This window comes from Barbatula barbatula, assembly GCF_947034865.1.
Source record: "Barbatula barbatula genome assembly, chromosome: 21".
Taxonomy (NCBI): Eukaryota; Metazoa; Chordata; class Actinopteri; order Cypriniformes; family Nemacheilidae; genus Barbatula; species Barbatula barbatula.
In genome coordinates, this window is record NC_136784.1 from 3716236 (window position 1) to 3736671 (window position 20436).

Sequence of the window (20436 nt, forward strand, 5' to 3'; positions counted from 1 at the left end):
AGCAACACATTACACTTAATTGGAAGGACTACAGTATTTCCAATAAATATGGTTAAGTACTGAATGCAAATGTAAGATGCTTTATAATATTGCACAGGAAAAGAGTTATATAAAGAAATTGAATGTTTTTATTGAATGCCCTTTATCTAGGATGGAAATCTTTTGCTGAGCTTGTCACAATGCATTACACCTGTGCATTATCCACTGTGTAAAGGCAAGCACTACGCACTAGGTTTTGAGACAGCCACAAATGTTTCAAAAGATTCAGCCAATCTCCCATGAGAATCTAGGCTAAGGAAGCTGAACTGACTCAAAAGGTGAGAATGTAGACCAGCATTTCTGATGCAATAACCCAACAGCGTTCAGAATAAAAACATGAGATGCTACGCCATAAAATCTATGTGATTCTACCGTGAGGGCGATTGATCAGCCACACGGCCTAAAGCTGCCTGTTGTTTGTGCGTTGTGATCAGGTTCTGAAAAAAAATGACCGTAGCTCATTATAACCTGACATGGATCCTCAGGTCTGGGCGGGTGGGAGATATTTCCTTCTCGAGCACGACTCACTGTGGAGCAAGGCATTAAATGTACCAACACAATCTCACACGAAATCGTGAGTTTTTAAGACTTGTACAGTCTTATTCTTATGTTTTGGTATGATTTGCTTTTGAGATTAGGTTAAGGGGCAGTGTTAGAGGAGGGGCTTCAGTGTCTCATTTTTCTAATAATTGTCAGTTTTTGTACAATTCACAACATACAAATTCAAAACAATTAGCTTCCTCTAAAATTACAGATGAATTCCCATGAGATCAGATTGCATGTACTCCTGCTTAATACATGATGTGCCTGCATGTTCCTGAAGCTTACAACTCATTCGAAATGAAACTTTTTCCTACAAACAAGTTAAATCTATTTCAAAAGATTTCACATGGTATTTGTGTATACAATGTTCATACCTTTTATGCTTATAATAGCATCACACCATTAGCTGAGCAACAAGCTGATACCAGATACAACTCAAATCAATTGCAACGAGTTGCCGCTAATGTACACGAGGTAGTATACAGCCCTCTAGGTTTTAGAACAGAGCTTGTGGTTTTGTCATAGACAGATGTAGATTAGTGCAAACTACAGCATACAAATGCAATCACAAAGACATCACAAAATGATATTTCTCCAAAATTATTTTTTACCTGATGAAAGAAAAACTTGTATCTTTTTTTATGACTGGCCACACACACACAGAGAACTGCCCCAACAGACTTTCAGGCAATTATTCAGACGGCTAATTAGGTCATTCGCCTCCTTTAGGCCCTGACAGCGCACAGGCATGAGACACCACAGGCTGACCCACTGACCCTCCCGCCTCAGGGCTCTGAACAACAGAATATATGATTGGCCTGCAATCACCTCACCAGTGGATGTCTCCGCAACTCAAAACTCCTGAGGTGGTCGCCAGAGTCTCCAGAGTTTGCTATAAATACCGGACAGCTTATGGAACCTTCAAGAACTCTGCAGTGTGATCTAAAACTCATAGAGTGCAGTTAAACATCTGATTGGTTAACTCAAGGTATAAAAATAACAATTCTTTCATTGTTTACTCACCTTTGTGTCATTCCAAACCTGTATGGCTTTTTTTCTTCTGCAGTTGTTTTGAAGAAAGTTAGTAACCAAACAACTTTGGACCCCATTGCCTTCCATGTATGGACACATAGCCACAGAGATCTTCTCTTGCTTTGTGTAGAAGAAAGAACCATAAACGGGTTTTGTACAACTTTCGGGTGAACAAATGAGAATGTTTCTCTTGTGGGTGAAATGTCCTTTTAACTAAGAAATTTGCTATGTAATTCAAACAGGTTATGAAGTGCATTTCATGTTGACTTCAACCACAATAAACCACAAAACCTACCATTGATCCTTGGCAATTAGGTTTTGCAAAATAATACGAAATGAAAGAGGCTGGTTACCCCATAGGGGGTGCACACAATCACCCATGTACACACACACAGCCAAAATGATTAAGTCAGTAGGGGGCACCTGCTATGCCCACCTCAATCAACATCCATTGAATTTTCCCTTCTCTTTCAGTAAGAACCAATGAGTTGCCCTCTGCACAATGTTAATGGCGTAAATGAATGTCATTTTTCAAAACACACGCAAATGACCATATGCCCCAAGCGAAAAATATGGTTTCATGTTCATCCAAACACTAGCGCCAACATTATCACCCACTTATAAAGCCGAAAGAAAGAATTGTGTATAGAGGAACACACACACACACACACACACACACACACACACACAAAGTGAGCCTCCTCTCTGATAGCCATTGTGACATTTCATCTATTCTCCCCGAGGGTTCTGTTGATCCCATGTGTAACCTCTAAATCTTGTGTAGGAGCCTTTCACTACCTCCCACCTGCCTTCATCTTACCATACCAGGGAGAAAGGTCAACAGCACCATTATTTTATCCTGAACCTTTGGAATCACATTTATACTGAAGGCAAAAGAAATACACAAAACTAAAATATAAACAGGTCAAAAAGTAAGGCAAACGATAAGAGAATACTATTGGTAATGCACACCAGAGCTTTGAACTTTCCAGCCGGCCATTGTGCAATGGGTAATTGTTTTGAAGCTCTCGAAAAGCAGGTGTAAAACCAGACATCTAACATTTTTATTTTATCACACAACTTACTTGAAGTTAAATATGTCACCAAAATTATAATCAGAGTTTAACAACTGGTTTTAAATCACCATCACGATAACAGGGTTTTGTTACCGTATCACAATGAATCAACCTCTATTGTACGATAATTATTTTGATGCATATAAGTCATCTTTCCAGGCACTTTAATACCAAGCAAAGACCGGATAATATTTTATTTCACATCAATAAAACTCAAAGTGCTAGAAAACGATTTTCCAAGAAGTGTTTCAATAACTGCAGAGAAATATGAAGGTTCAAGTCAACAAATCGACTGCAAGTACAGTACTTCAGCCCTCAAGGACATCAGTGATCCAAAAGCAACATGAATTTACTCAGTTAACTATTGTGCTGCTTCAAACCTTTAAACCTTTTACTTTTAAACATTACGTAAGACCACTTCATAAGATGTATTTCTGTCAAGCTGGCACATCTGTTCTGTGTCCAACCTCAGCGGAGCATGTTCTCCCTTAGATCTTTCAGAGGACACAAATCAACATTAGTGCATGGTGGCACATTAGCGCGACATTATCAATCAGCGAGAGTCATCAGTCACTCTTCAACTAATCTTAGACTAAACAGTGAGCCGAGCTCAGCAGAGTCATTATACTAGTGGCTCGGGCAAGGCCAAATTCAAACGTCTTTAAATCCTTTAGGACTACACTGCTTATCTTATCAGAGAAGGCAAAAGGAGCAAACGCAGTGTAAGAGATAATGAGAAAGGTTACAGAAACAGAGAACAACAAAACAAGCGATGACCACCCATATGGATTCATTGGGAGTCCTACTTAATTACTTCCTTAATCGATCGGCCTGATTGCTGCTTGGTCAGTAGAGACGTAAGCCGTAAGTTGATTGTGTGTTTGGCCTGCTGTACACATAGAAACTTTTGGCGGTATAAGGAAATGCTGAAGATATGGCCCTAATTTTAATAGTTGGATATTTGATAGAGTTGTCTCAGAATTCGATTTAGGTATAACCAATTAATAGGAGTTGTCAGTTCTGAACTGCTATTACTCACAAAGTTTTGGCACGGAGCAACTGCTTGTTATTTTAAACAAATTCTAAATATTGTTATCACAGTTTGATCGAAATTGACTCTTGTGTTTCCCTGCCAATTTGCCTTAAATTGCATTTTCGACAACATAATTAGTCGTCTATGTCTCTCCACTGGTTGTTGGTTTGAAATTACTTTTGAGTGCGAGACTGCAGCGTTTTAAGAAGATATTACAAGATGTTACAAAGATGACACATTCAACTTTCCACTTTAATCTAATTCTTCCTCTTTTTCCTCCTTAAAAATAAATAAGACAGACTCCACACACCTTTGCATTGTGTTTAACAGCTTACAAGAATGTCCCGAATAACTAGAAGAAAGAGCTAACAACCTAAATCAAAGGCCCTTTAAATATTAAAGGGAAAGTTTACAAAAATGTTAAAATCTGTCATCATTTACAATAATGTTCCAAATGTAACAAAAAATGCATAATTTAATGAATAAACACATCATGAGGTGTCACAGCGGTACATTATGGTACATCATTTGTTTTCTTGGGGGTTTTACTAGAAGTGAATAATGTACATCCATTATATTAAAGCCACATATTAGTCTAATACGAGTCTAATCCAACTGTAATATGGGTTTGAAAAACACAAGGGTGACTAAATGATGACAGCATTTTATTTTGTGGGTGAACTAATTCTTTAATTAACCGATAACAGTGTAGGACAAGACTGGGGTCAAACACAGATGACAAAACCAATAGATACTTCTCTGGCGGAAGACATTGACTAAATCTAAAACCTTAAAATTACATTTACAGTTTTTTCGATTTCTTTCGCTCATTTCTCTAAACTGTAAATTCAATTGTCACATAAAAACTATATTGCATGTCTGCAAAATGTAGTAATTGAAAACATTTAGTTCTTGCTTCAAAGGCTATTTTGTCAGACAATTGGCCAGTGCCACCATTTTAGAAAGTGTTTTTATTATCGTGTGATCCGTAGTAATGAATTTAGATTCTGCACAAATTATATTTATGCTCTACTTTATGACACTGACTTTTTACTGTAAGATTTATATTAACCTAGATTTTTTTGTGTAAATGTGTTCCATGTAAACTGAAAAATTAGCTATTAGCTAAATGTTTTATAAATGTTACAGTAAACAACATGTTACACAAAATGACTTCTGAGCGGCGTAACAATCCACTAGTGATAACTGACGCTGTAATGTCTTCACAAGCATACTGTCATACATAATGTCACTTAAGTCTGTAAAGTCATACAGTTGTTAGTCATACAGTTGACTGTCCAACTGCATTCTACTTTGTATGGAGTACGCACCCAAACCTTTCTCTCACCACACATTGTGATGTGACAATAAACTGAGATTAGTTGAATTGACAAGCAGCATTCATGGCATCTAACAGAGACATCTGATTTTGTGGCCGATGGTCATATACTTTCCACCTGGTTGATTGTATTTAGTGTTTTACAGCAATATGCAGACAATTTGCATTTTGCATTTGCAAACTTCCCATGTCAAAGATATTTACAGAATATAGAGCACATGCATGCTGAATGGATTATTCTGCATGTGATGGTTCACACGATGAAAACATTTTCAGAAGTTTGGAAGAGATTGACACTTTCACTGATAATTAGCTAATCAGTTTTGATCAACAAGCTATATGCTTTTAGTTGCTGTGCATATTGTTGAGAATTGTACATACCCTTTTGCACACATGTGCCAAAACACATGCAATTTGCCCAGATCAAGAAGAAACTCAAGTCTGATGTCAACAAAAAACTAACTGTTCAGACACCCAAACTTATTATTTTGAGAAAAACATTCTCAAAAAATTCGAGAAATGAGCTAAAGCAATTGAGAAAAAGTGTAACTAAAATCTCAATCTCTGTGTTACAAGGACCCAACATAACCATTGCCGCACACTGTGAGCAATCACACAACATTATGTGACAAATAACTAGTTGATCAGTGCAGCTCTTTTTTCCATGCACTTGTTTACCAAACTGACTCTCAAAATACAGGTGTGGAACATGCCAATTTAAGCTAGTCAGTTCAGTCTAGAACACGTTCACTCATTCTGAGCTGTGAACTAAACAGTATTTAACACATTTACAGGAGTCACAACTGTGTTCTGCTGCTATATGAACATTGAGAATACATTTCTGGACTGTTTTGTCTCCTTTATCTTATTTGTGTTGCCGCTTCTAGCTTTATTTTTTCTAGCTGTCTATTCCTTGACTTATCCTTTTTCTCTGTCCCCTTTTATTTCATCGTTCATCTTTGTAATCTAATTTTAATGCATCAGTACATCTCTCTTTTTCACATTTTCTTCATCTCTCTCCTCCACCCTCGGTTCCTCAATCTAAATCAGCTTTTAAGTCATGACACTGCAGAATATTACCAGCGATTTGCTTGGCAGACGCCTTTATTCAAGGCCCGTTTCCACAATCACATTAGCCATTAATACAGCTTGGGTGGCACTGAAGCGAATCAGGTTAAGTAGCTGCTCAAGGGTACAAACAGTAGAGGTCCACCTGGAGTTCAGATTCACTGATACACTTGCATTCGGATACATGCATCTGGACATTTTCATAGAGACTTATTGATCCTTTAATTGATAAGCATGAACAACATCCTTTAAAATACATGAACATTTATTGAGGCGTATCAGATTTATCATAATAAGAATTAATATTCTATTACTATGATTCTAATTTGGAGACAATTGCTATTTTTACTCTTATATAAAAAACCTGAAGGTTTTGAAGGTGTTGATGTCATCTGCTAGTCATGTCAGTTAGCAAGTTCAAGGAAAAATACTTTTCACAGAGCTAAACTTTATTTCTGGCTCCACAAACTCCAAAATGTCCTTAATTCACAGCTGAAAGATACAGTACAGTCCAAGGAAATGTAAGCATGTAGCCTCAAGTCAAGGCGTTTGTGGCCAAAATGTCAGCATATATAAAAAACATGAAAAGCAGCAAACATAAAAACATAACTCTTGAGTTAATCTCTTGCACCCTGACGACACAATTTAATAATAGCAATCCCTCTATTGCATTTGAGTTTGTAGACTATAAAAACGACTTGATTGAGACAATAAATACACTACAGCAATACTAATAAGTAAATACAACTCGCACAAGATTGAAATGCTCAGATACACGGCGTGACAACTGACGCAGGGAAGAATATGGAAAGATTAATGAATTAGTTCACTGGGAAAAAGATGAATGAGGGCCAGCTAACAGAGGAGGCGGAGAACAGAACGCACCCATCGCCGTGTGATCTTGTATGCCCCGTGAATAAAACCTTGGGAAAAGCAATTAAACACCAAACAAGGATACATGACTACAGCGAGTCAGATTGATGATAATGGATTATCTGGATAATCAATGTGCCCATAGCAGGACTACTCATGAATTAATCACAACCAACACACGAAAGCAAACAGAAACAGCCTAGTTTTACTAATGTCTCCCGCTGCCTAGCAACGCCTGAGCCACAATGTGCACATCAGCACCACCATCGCTGAAAAGCGGAGCTAAGTATCTGATTATAAACACATTAAGAACATGTGAATCAAACCGTATGTAAACATACACATAGCAAGCAAGCACATGCTAGCAACATGCAGATGTGTTATCCTTACATACTCATGAAAAAGTCTTTGACAGGACAGGAGGGGTGTCCATCCTACACAGCAGGTGGAAATCTGCAGGCATAAAACATTATAACTCAGTTTTGCCACAAATATTCATGTGAATAATATAATGACTCTTCGCGTGTCAATATTGATACAGCATTGATACAAAAAAATTAAAACCTTTGATTGATTGATTTCCCCCCACCGCTATTACACCCTTCTTCTCTCCGCTATACAATACTGCAGAGTCTCAGAAAACTTTGATTCTGCAACAGGAAGGTAAAGTAAGAATCCCGTAACACAAAGACCTGGGGTACTGCAAATGAAACAGTTCGATACTACTGTAGATGAGAAATGGAGGCTAGAGAGAGAAAGAGAGGAAAAAAGGAGTGTGATTGACAACAGAGGCAATTGACGTGACATTCTATGCACAGGGATGGCAGATGCAGGGAGTTAAAGAAGTAATAGTTCTCTATCTCTCTCATACCCTTTACCGCTGTCACCACAGCAACATGCCTGGAGGGGACACGAGAGAGGCAGCATCCCTGACAAAAACAACAGAGAGGAGCAAGAACTGAAAGAGGCAAAAGAAAAAAGCCAGTGATGAAGGGAATGACAATAGGCCACTATATAAGCAAGAGACAGAGGATAGATCAATTAGTCATACATCACTGGTTTGTTTTCAAATGTATAAACTTAGAAGTCTAGAGACCCCATAGAGTGCAGTGAAATTACATTTGCGTGCATTACTAATATAATGATAACTTTCTGTCCAAGTCCAAATTGAAGTATGCTCAGCCTATATGCAAAATATGCACCTAAACATTTATGCTAAACCAAAAGCAGCTAAAACACAACCAAATCAAGATGTTTGGCTACTGCTTAAGTAAACTGGTTTCAGACCAGCTTCCATTGCTTTTGTAAACTTGGACGTGCTTTTTATGTCTCCTGGCCCTTGTTCTGTCGTTTTAAATGTTTCACGCCGCTATCTATCAATGTTAAAGGCCCCTTGATGCATATCGAATTCAAATTCGGACTAAAAACGCACTGAGAGACAACCAAAATCGATCAACACACCAACATTTCCGTAAAACATTTTCCTCAATAAAGAGGGAATAAAGCGCAATTAATCGAGTTTACCAAACAGTTAAGGTGAGAGGCGGGGGCGTGGCCGTTAACACAACAACCTGTCAATCACACAGCGCGGCGGCAGACTGAGGAGAAAGCGTGTGAGGACGCCAGAGTCGCTTTATTTCAATATTACTGATTTGCATTGTGACAGCGTGTAGTCAAGATTAAATGCGGGATTTTATAGAATCTCAAAGAAGTTCCGTTACCGGTTTTGTGAGATGTCCGACTTAAAGAGTCATTTAGTTTTTACCTCAGTCAGTCAGTCGATGGTAACGCTAGTCATCTAGGCAAACAGACACCTGCCACTGCTGTCGGGACTTCTTTGTTTCTCGATATATCACAGGGTCACTTTTATTTCATTTAGACGTTTTTGATCAAGGAGGAATTGATTTGTAACTTGTTTCAGTGAATTCCGACGGAGCTGCTCAGGATGCCTTGGACGAGCGTTTCTCTTCCTCGGAGTTGTATTGGGGGAAACGCAAAGCTCTGATTTGCGAACAGCCACACTGCGGCAAGGCTTTGAGATAGAAACGCTTTGAGACTGACCGCGCGCTTGCCGAGTCGCAAGAATGTTATAAAAACGTTAGCTTTGCGCGGGACTTGGTGGACTGAGAGTCGAAGAAGGCGAAGATAGACAGCGGGTGACGGGCGCAGGGTAACGGAGGGATATAATAATGGCTCTCGCGGCGATTTGCCTTTACCTCCTCGCGCTCGCGTGGATGATCTCGTGTCAGGTCCACGGGAACGATCGCCACGCCGTATACTGGAACAGCTCAAACATACAGTAAGTGTGTCCGTAAGTTTTGTTTGTAGGCAGCTGATGTATAGTGACTGATTCCCGTACGTCGGATGATACGGATTGAGAAAACAGGCACAGGTGTATCTCACGGCACCTGTCAAAAATACGTCCAGGTGATGTTGATGTTTTTTTTGTTACCATTTAACAGTAAACAAATCGTAGTTTAGTGACGATTGGATTCTTTACAGTGTTACGTTGTATTGACATTCACTTGATGATGTTCACCCCAAAATATCACTTCTTGGTTTCGTTCACACACGCTTCGTATTCTCCTCGTAAGTTTTGATTTAAGAGACGTTTTATCTCCTCACGTGCCACGCATTTTGGCTGGTGCGCTGAACAAGTTGATGAAGTGTCCACGATTGAGTCACGTTTGGTTCTACCTCCAGACCGATTTATTTCTCTCGCTGTCATACAACTGGATTCTTTGGTTTGTGTGCTGACAGGTGATAATTCACATTATCTGACAGCCGACATTAGATGATATATGCATGTTGCTTATGGCTACATTTCTCATCTTTTTATATTGAAACGTAGATGTTTTGTCTCTGTACCAATGCTGCCCATGTTGTCCCTTCCCCTTGTCTATATTTCTTCTGTACCGTAGCCTTTCATCCTTTTCTTACCCCCCCCCCCATAATTACAAGAAGTGTTAGGGTGATACGTGAGAAGTCTTGTGCTTTTAGTGTTATTATTTTAAGATTAATCACATTTTTCTCTCCTCTTATAAAAGGGAGGGCGAGCCCCATCCTTCGCTCTCTACCATGTCTATTTGTATTCATCTCATCCACTTTTCTCCTGACGATATTCTGATCTACTTTCATTGTTTGTTTGTTTTTGCTATATTATTCCCACTGTTGTCTTGAAATTCTGATACGCATCACGTTGTCTTTGATATAAGTAATATATAGAAATCGTCATATTTAAATAGAGCACCAAAATACATTGCGTGGATGCAAGGGAGCATTGCTCTCCCAACCTGGGTTTGGCATTACGCAAAAACCCCTGGCACAAACAACCAGCCCAACAAGCACCAGCTGCAGTGGCAATTAAGTGTGTCAGAGTTAGTGTATGAGTGTTTGTGTGTAGAGATGAGATGAGAAGAGAGGCTTATTAATACCCAAGGTCTCATTATCTTAACCGTAGCATCTTCAAAGTGCACAGCAGTCACACATTTTCCTGTGTGTCACATTCTGTTTATGCTGTTATCTTTTACCTTTAATTGTCCTTTGTCTTTGAACACAAGTTTTGGTTAGATGTCTACAGATGTCTATTTATCTGTATTCATACAGCGAGATACAAATGGGCTACAAGCATATTTGTATCCATCGTGTTTCATTGGTTGAATAAACACCAGGTGGTTGGTTTACTTTATTCAGTAGACAAAATAAAAGGCGTGTGTGTCTATGCGAGATTACAAACCACACAGTACTAAAGTGTGTGTGGCTAGTATTTGCCTTGGCAGGTGTAAGACTGGTGAGACTGAATGTGGTAGTGAGGAAAAACACCATTTGTGAGGACTGGTGATGTGTTTTTGTTTTCCTGTAGTGTCTCTAGAGTTGATGAATACTTCTATTAGTTGTGTGCATGTTCAGAGCTCTGCAAGAACATCGCTACCTGCATATTTCTGTTAGTATTGAGCCTATTTCTACTCCCACACTGGGAAAAGATCTGTAAAATAATGCGTAAACTGACCCAGATTGCAGGTAGCTGAGGAACCCGCCGAGGCCTTACGGCATGAATACTGATCCCGGATCAGTCCTGAGAGGCTTAAAGCTCCGGGCCACGCGCTGCTCAGAAGCGCATGCAGGCATGGTACAAACTGGAGCAACAATCTCCTTACCAACCGGTTCCCATGAGCCCCTCAAGGGTATGTGAGTGTTTGTGGCCAGGGAAGTGGCCCAGTGGGTCGTCGCAGCTCTAGCTGAGACCCTACTTTTGCTACATCTGTAAGCTTAACACACTGTCCAGATGGAAACATCAGGACATCCAGTGAGAAGTTACGTGGGTAACGCCCGCAGAAAGTGTAAAAAAAAGCCCACGGCTCCGGTCTCCCAGCTCTCGCAATGCTGAGGCAGATAAAAGTGTTGACTGATAAAAGCGATTTCATGGATGCAGCGAGAAACCACGCTCACAAAATCTGTTTGAAATTTCTCTGGAAAGTCAAGCGAATGGAAGATAATCAATCACGTGAGATGATGTGTCTGGGGAAAATGCCAAATCGGGATAAAGTCAGAAAGAACACGGATTCTGGTGTAATGGAACAGGAATTTGCAGGGAGTCGTCTGAGTAGCTCAGATAGGTGTAAACAAACAAATAGAATAAGCGTGGAGTGCAGGGATGCGGATGGTGGAGATGACTCAGTAACACACGGCTGGGCTTTGATTGCATCTGCACGGCCCCATTAGCAGTCAACGCTCTCAGCTTTTGCAGCGGCAGTGCCAGCAACCCAAGCTCATTACAGCTGTCCCGGCTAATGGAACACACACTCGCACACAAAGTCATTTAGATACGTAATATCCACACGCACATGCATGCAAAGTCTGTAGCACACAAGTGTGCATGCTAATGTACAAAATGCGTATCAAACTGACAAGCCAGCAGATGAGAAGTACACATGTACACGTGAAGTGACATGAAAAAAACGCACAGTTACACATACACATAGAGTAAATCAATGCTGCTCCCAGGTTCTCTGCTAATTAGAGAAGTTTGATGCGCTACATGTGCAGCGGCGCATGGTAGCCGTAGGGTACGTTTCCTCTGGCGATGTGGCCTCTTGCACCCAGAACCAGGTTGGTGTCACTGGCAGGTATCAGAGCAGGGCCCTTTAATTGGTCAACCTCTGTCAACATGATGATAACAAACGAGAGTCCTGCTCTTAGATCACACATCTAAAAACACTTGGCACTCTAGGCAGCGGTGAAAGGCACGGGTACTGCTTACATCATGGGTCTCAAACTCGGTTCCTGGAGGGCCACAGCTCTGCACAGTTTAGCTCTAAACCACACCTGCTTGGAAGTTTCTTGTAATCCCGAAGATGTTGATTAGCTGAATCAGGTGTGTTTGATTAGGGTTGGAGCTAAACTGTGCAGAGCTGTGGCCCTCCAGGAACTGAGTTTGAGACCCATGGCTTACATGTATGTTATGTTAGGAAAGAGTCTAAAAGAAACATACAAGCTGCTACACACCTTCAAGAACTGGGTCAGATGATTTTATAACTCGTGAAGTAGTTCATTTGTTCAGTCATCTGCATTTTAATTAATTGAAGCATTTAAAATTTTCATGATTTAGCATCTGTTTGGAAAAAAATCAATTGATATGCTATCTCGCCTCAATGAGCAGGTTCAAATAATTGGATAAATTGTGACCCTGAATGCGGTGGTAAAAAAAAAATAAGTCCTTCCTTTTAGTTAAGAATAAATCACCTCATTGGTAAAAGCCATTTCCTTCTGTTTACATGCTGCTCCAGCACCAACCTAAAACTGAATGACAGCATTGTTTTTAGATTGCATTAGTGATATGTTATTGAAATGTAAGCTTGGACAGCAGCTAACAATTGTTTATTCCCAATTAGGGTCGGGTATCGTTTGAATAGGGCTGTAGCTAATGAGTATTCTACCAATTATTCCATCGATTAATCGAGTGTTCGGATAAGTACTTTTTCTTTATTTAAGAGCAATATTAAATATACAAGAGAAAATAAGACATGTGTCTTAAAATGAACAACTAATTTGTTTCCTTTTTAGAAAAATGTACATATAGATTGCTGAAATTGCATAAAAAAATAAACCCATTTAGTACATTCCATTGCCATGTTATATTCAAAATGCAATATAATACAAATATATAAATAAGAAACATTATAAAAAAAAGAATTTTATGCATGCTTATGCATGTTATGTTTACCATAATTAGATTTAGTTTTTAATTTTTTACAATAAAATTGTAATATATTTGTTCACATAAAACTACTGTAGCTAACCAGACTTTTATTTTCTCAGGTCATCGGAAGATGCTTATTTTTTTGTGTAATACAATTTGTATTACCATAGCTTAACTACATCGTGGTTTAACTGTAGTTAATATAATGAAACTAATTTTCATCACAAGTTAACACATGCACATTTCTGAAAATATGCACACAGGAATTGATCAGAGGAATTTAATTTTTTGTTTCAAGTATCCGATTCCTATTCCTATCGATTATGATCCGATTCACAATTCAAGTAAATAGGATCTCTAATAGCATGTCGGTTGTGTTTGTAGATGGCTCTCTGGGGATGGTGCCAAGATAACTGCAATGTACACCAAGTGGCATTAAAGTGATTTTTAGCAGACCTAACTTTTAGTCTAGAATTGGTCCAGTTTTAAGGTCTTAGTAGTCTTGGAGCATTTTGTTGTAGCAGTGCTGCTGTATGTTCTTTGATGTAAAGCTTTGATTTAAAGCAGAACATTTAATTACAGAGGTGGCAGGGCAATGTTGTTACCTTTATGGATCGTTTCTTTATTATAAGACCATTCAGATTGCATTTTGCTCTACTATTAGATGAAACGAGACAAACAGGAAAAACAGGGGCAAGGAGTAGGAAACTTTCTTATATTTAGTGCACAATCTCCTTTGCTACAGAGCATATTATCATCTTGACAAATGGCTTCCCTGGGAAATGGAGGCATTGGGTGGAGTGATCAATGACCAGCCGAGCGGGGGGGCTTCCTTCTGCAGCTCATTACAGTCACATATATCCTATTAATGAAAAAAATCAGACAAAACTCACACAGAAAAACAAGGTCGCACACTGAGCACAGTTGCTGACAAAAAAAATGTCTGCTTCGGTAAGCAATGCATAGGGACACTTGTTCTTACTTCTGCTTTGCTTTGGAAGGGTTATGAGTAGTTTAAGCGTGCTATTTTTTTTTAAATCGTTGATCTATATATGTTTGTGTTAGATAGTGGTTGCATTTGGTCGATGCCATAGTAGTCAAACCTTTAAAATCAACTTAAGACCTATGTGTTTTGTTTTATTCTGTCATTTGCCATCCAGTTTCTTCTCCAGATGTATTGGAAAGCAAGAAAACATCTTATGTCGAGGTATCACCCAGGCTTAGGCCCAATTAAAATATCCGTTTTAATAGTGAAATAATGTGTTTCATAATTGAGCCTTACTCCTTAATCTTTAATAAAAAAACATTAAGCTCCTCTCCCCCTCTCAACATTAACTCTCCACCACATGACGTAAGCAACAAAAAAAATTGGCCAATGGCCAGACATTTTTAGCCCTCCCCTCCTAGTCCAAATTACAGCAAACCTATCTAAAAGGGAAGGCCAAAAGAAAGACCCGCCCTTTTTTTCTAAGTTCAGAAGCCGTTTCACTCGGCTATCCGCCACGATACGGAAAAGAAGTCAATCGCAACTTTCGTTTCATGGTGACTTTGTATATGAGCTCACCACGACTTGGGTAGAGTAACAAAACCCGGTGCTATATCTATATATCCAGTATGTAACTGGACTGAATAAAAACGCAGAATTTGCTGCCTCATTTCAGTGGCAATTGAAGGCTGACTGAGCCGTCGATTGAGACATTTGCTCTAATTCACGCGAACAAGTCTAAAAGCTCATTTTATAAAACAGATGATCTGTGATCCACATGGATAGAGCCAAAACCTTATAGCACCTGTCAATCTCTAGAAATCAGTCTGTCAAGCTTTTACTCTGACTGCATGTTTATGCATATTATTAATATTATAAATTATACATACCGTCTGTTTTTAAAATAATGCACATATAATGTAACCTGTGTGGGCATTTTCTGCCCATATTTAATACAAACATGGTGAGCATTTAGTTATAGCCGGAGGGTAAACAAGGTAAACAGTTAACACTATAACATCTTTCAATGTTAGTGTCCATGCTCATTTCACATTCACTTAACATCAATTGTGATTTTAGTTTTTTGTGAAATGTTTTTTAATTATTTAATAAAGTTGTTTTAATTCTTTAATGTCATCCACCAGTGTTTTGTATCAATTAAGGCACCGTTTAAGCCACAGATTTGGCAGCGGAACCAAACGATACCCAACCCTAACCACGACCAAAACTATTATTATTTTTGTGGTTACCACAGATTTGCTTTAGCATTAATTGAATGTTAAAAAAGCATTTGTCTGAATCTAGGCCCTGCATTCTTACTTGGATATAAAATTGTAATGAATTCAGGTTCTCCAAGTTAGTCCTCATGCCAAGGGACTTAATTTGCGCAGGTAGATAAAATCTATTTCAGTCTTTGAGCATGTTTTTTAGGCAGCGAACAAGAGGAAAGTCAGGTATTGATGAAATGGAACACAGAATAAAATTATTAGCAGCGCAAGGAATTACTCAAGTTGTTAAAAGAATTGGGAACTGGCAAATTAATTAAAGTAGAGAAATGAGGAGCAACAATGTAGATTAGAAAGTTAATTGGAAATGGAGGATATAGAATGAAGGGGAATTAGATAGGTTTAGAAATGATTTTTGCCTGGGAAAGGTTAATGTAGGAAAATAATATAGCTATGTGCGACGGTAATCATTGTGCTGCGAGACAAAAAAAAGTGCAATGCTGATCTGTACTCCAGTATGCCATAGCTACGCTCTCAAGGAACGAAAAAAGACAAGTGGATTTGACAGCTGATTACATGCGAGGCAGTCCATCTGGCTTGGCCTGATGGAAAAGCCTTGGTGATTCTGCATACCAAATGTACCTTATTTACCAACATGCTGTATTAAGCAATTCGTCGCCAATTGTCTGCTTCTGAGTAAATAGGAAACGGCTACTTTTGAAATGATTTGCACAGGCTTTGCCACACAAATAGTGTTCTCTCTTTCGCTATCAGATCTTCCAAAAACCTAATCAATCAGAACCCTAATAGACGTGTGATCTACTTGAGTTCATCTTTAATGAGGTGAATGCACAACAACCTTTTTTTCTGTTGCTCACAACAAGTCTGGATCACTCCTGTAGAACTGACACATCTGTACTTAGCATCCCTCTAGTCTTCTGCCTTCTGCATGCAAAAAGGAAAAGCCTGTCTCTGCCGTATGGAAGAACGTACATAGAGCGGCTGCATAGAGGTATGTGTCCGTCTTGTTCCTCTTTATTTTCGGCATGGAGGATGACAGTCCGTAAGGACCTTGTGAATTCCCTGCCACTCGGTGACTCATGCCTCCATCCTCTGCAAGGTAAAACCAATGGCTCATCGTGTAATTCTTTTCGTTCCCACGGGAAAATCAGATTGACGAAAGAGAGGGTGATCGATTCAAGCTGAATGCAGGAAGGGCTTCAAGCCTCCAAATAAATATATAACCATTCAAAACGAGGCCTTTGGTGCCCGAAGTGCGGTCGATTTCAGGCCTCTCGATAATCAATGAGCAAATTCATTTTGGGTTGAAAGTGTCGGTGTGTGAGAAATAATAATTAGAATTGAGGGCAGAGTGGGCAAAGAGAGGAGAAATTGATTTGAATTTTAGAGAAGTGAGGGTAAAGATGAGCTTTCTCTAGCCTCTGGTCACAGTCTTTAGACACCCAAGGAACATGTAGAGAGAAGGAAAGCGATGTGAAATGGAAGAGGTAGATATGGATCGTTTAATGTAAAAGGCTTTATAAAGGTAAAGCATTTCCATTATTTTGCGATGCTATCCAAGGCAAGCAACCATGTAACCTAAGGCTAGAGATTTGCCTTAACATGCATTGAAGAGGGATCTGGATCATGGAACCTGCGTATTATATAGGTCTGCTTATGACAGTGAACAGTAACCATTATAGACACCCCCCCTAACAACCCTGAGCGGCACAGCAACCGCATAGAGACACGCTAACAACCCCTCTGGACATTTTAGAAACACGCTGGCAGCCACCCAGAAAAGCATCATGGTTTCACACAGGCAAGAACCACTCAGCTTTTCCCCCCGTAATGTTAAATCTAGTTTAAAATAGTGTTTTGTAAATGCTGATCTCACTGCTGTTCTCACCTTGGTTTCAGCTGCTGTACCAAAATAAATAAATCATAAACTGTGGATGTTAAAGTTGAATTATACTTGTGCACCATAAGTGCAAAAGAAAAGTCTTTACTGTCATTTGTAGATCTTCTGATAGTGCCTGTGGATTTATGTAATACTTAAATGCACTGTTTGTGGCCTTTTCTCACTTCACAAAACTGCTTCTGTCAGACCTGCAGAGGTACAAGTGCTTTTAAAATAATCTCTAAAGCTATCCATGTTGCTATAAACACAAAGAAAGGCAAGTGGAGTTCAGTTTGTTGTATTAGCTTTAAAACCTGCATTTATCCGGTTTAGTCTTCCTCACTGTTTGTCTACTGTAATTCTTTGTAGCTAAAGCTTGCGGCCCAGGTCTGTATACCTCCTTTAAACTGTGCTCTAGTCCAGGGGTTCCCAAACCTTTCAGCCCGTGACACCCAAAATAACAGTGCCAGGGATTCGAGACCCCCACTGTCCTCGGAGGTGGGTAAAGTTAATAATCACTGCGCACATGCAATCGTTAGGTCTATCCAAACACGTGCATAATGACAACACAAAACACAGTCTAATATGCTATTATTTTATAGTTAGGTTATTTACTCATTATTTTATGTTATTTAAAATCATGAACTATTACTACAAATGGTCAACTTTTATCAAACTGATTTGAGTACGCCGGCCTCTTTTCAAACCTGAGGACGATAGCCTTTCTGACTGCAGCGCTTCTCTTCCCTTCTCCTCTGGCCTCCCTGCATTGTCTTTGTTTGATATTAAGAAATGTTTCATTTCGACAAATAAAAACATACTAAACTTAAAGCCTGAAAAATAATCTGCGTACACATATGGGGGTAATGTTTAACTTGGTGCTGTAAATTGACTTACCTAATGCAGTTGTTTATGTGACGTAATCACAGGGGAGGACATTCCAAAGGCTTTTTGCATCGTTTTTTTTTAACTGAACTATTAAACATATTTGCTACACTTGATTTAATACGCTATTCCTAATAATAGAAAATAATAAAGAAATGATTTCTGGAAATCATCTTGCGATCCCCTGGGGGCTCCCAACCCATGCTCTAGTCAGACAAGACATGAAAAAAGGCTCTGAGGGATATAAGTTTGTTCAATATGTTGTACTGTTACATACCAGGTAGGGTTGGGCGATGTGTTTAAAAAAATTAACAATAAACGACTTAATATCGGGTGTGTTTGGCTTCATGCATCGTTGCGCAGACGATCAATCTGCAAGTGCCAAACAAACAGGCACGTGTGCACACACAGGAGCACAAACCAGTAGTTTAGCCACAATTAATCCGGCTATCAATCTCGACCTAGGCCCCTTAATTTACATGTACTGCCTCCTCAGATTTTTCATTGCTTAATATAAAAAAAGAGAAATTATTGATTTGTTGCTTTGTTTGAATGACCAATCAGTGCTCCCCGCTGTTTTTCCATTATTATCAATTATCGTCTGGTATCTGCCTTTTGTAATCAACATCGGGATATTTGCTAGACATCGGCGATATACGATAAAATCGTCACATCGCCCAGCCCTAGCACCTGATTGGATGCTAATATGTGAAAAGCCCAAGGTATAATGTGATTTGCCCAAGGTATAATGCGACCCAGTCAGTCAATATTAAAGATATCAAGATTAAATTTTCAGAGTAAGGTGATGTAAAAACATTGAATCAATGTTAAATGAATGGTGGACATCAAACAGCAAGGATCCTTTCTTTGCTTGTAGTATAAATCCACAGCGAACCCTTGTCTTTACAGTGATTTAGCAGTGCTATTTCTTTACATTTATTTTTCAGTTAAATTCAGAGTTTAAAAGCAAAGTTGTTTTATTTTCCATGTTGTTTTAAAGGTTAATGAGTAATCATGTTTAATAATCAGGATCTCAATGTTGGCCAAAGAAATCGCCAAATTATTACAAATAAATATTTTTTGTCATAATCAAGCAGCCCTAGTTTACATGAAAGGTAAATAAAGTGATCTGACTGAAATTTCAATTGTTATGGGCATTTTTAATCTGATTGACATGTTTATATGGAGCATTTTAATTCGGATGGACTTTTAATCAAATCACATTGGTCCATGTAATGGTACCTACTGCAAAATTTTGGTAACGTTCAAATAATATATTGTCCACCCCTTACAACCCGGATGCTTTATGTTCACTGTTTCATGTGACAGATAAAACCGTGTTCCAGTGAGCTGTTTGTTTTAGGAAAGGTAGTCGTGTGTGACATCACTTTCTCCAGTCCCCCTGATAGCCTCCCTGAAGAAGAACTGTCATCACCGTAACCTAAGGTTTTGTACTTCTCAAAAGGTCAGATGGTCAGTTGTTCTGTATGTGGTTGCCATGACAATCGAAAGAACCATAACACACGTTGTACACTTGTCAGCTCCTGATATCCAGTTGCAACTGTACTGTACATGCAGTAGGCATCATGGGAGGATAGTGGTGGAAGAAGACAAGAGGAAAATTCAGATTTACTTCACTTGCATTCACACAGGTAAACCCAATTCCAGACTCAATGAATGCAAATGGTGAAGTGCCACCCTGAATTCAAATCCCTTCTCATTGCAATGATGTACAGTATGTTTGACACGTTAAAGACACGCTATTATTTTCACTAGCTTGAAAAATTGCTTTTGTTGTTAAGATGCAAATTTTAACACATTGGTAAGCAATGAAAATCACCGATCCATGAAGCCTAATGAGTTGGGTTGACATGAGGAAAACATGATGATGTTTTCCATACAGTGCTGTGTTTATTGTGCGAGCATAAAAATAGCAGGTGTGATGTTAAGACTTGGCCATATACTGGAGCTTGAAAAAACTCAGACCTCATTTATAATTTACAACCTGTCTGTAATATTTAGAGATGTTTAGAAATTTGCTGTGAAAGGTTATTTTTGACTAAATAACTTTTGTTGCAAATTAGATAAAAAGGTTTATTGTTAAAAGTAAACCGCCGAAAACCGATTGCGAATATTCAGTTTATGGCCTAGTCCTACGTGAGGCATCAACTTTAATGGCATGTCCATATAAGCACTGACAGCACATTTAGATTTGGAGTTTTCATTTCCTCAAATCTC

General features: G+C 39.0%; 1 protein-coding gene across 3 annotated transcripts in view; it reads left to right on the forward strand.

Annotated features, from left to right (window-relative positions):
* Nucleotides 1-8570: 8570 nt before the first annotated feature.
* efna3a (ephrin-A3a) overlaps nt 8571-20436 on the forward strand; it is a 63632-nt gene continuing 51766 nt past the window's right edge. Inside the window, exon 1 of one of the 3 annotated variants that reach the window (XM_079485540.1) lies at nt 8571-9302. In XM_079485540.1, the coding sequence (XP_079341666.1) occupies nt 9193-9302 (110 nt within the window). In that variant the 5' untranslated portion in view covers nt 8571-9192. The remainder of the gene's footprint in view (nt 9303-20436) is intronic. The other 2 variants (XM_079485541.1, XM_079485539.1) reach the window with 2 other exon arrangements.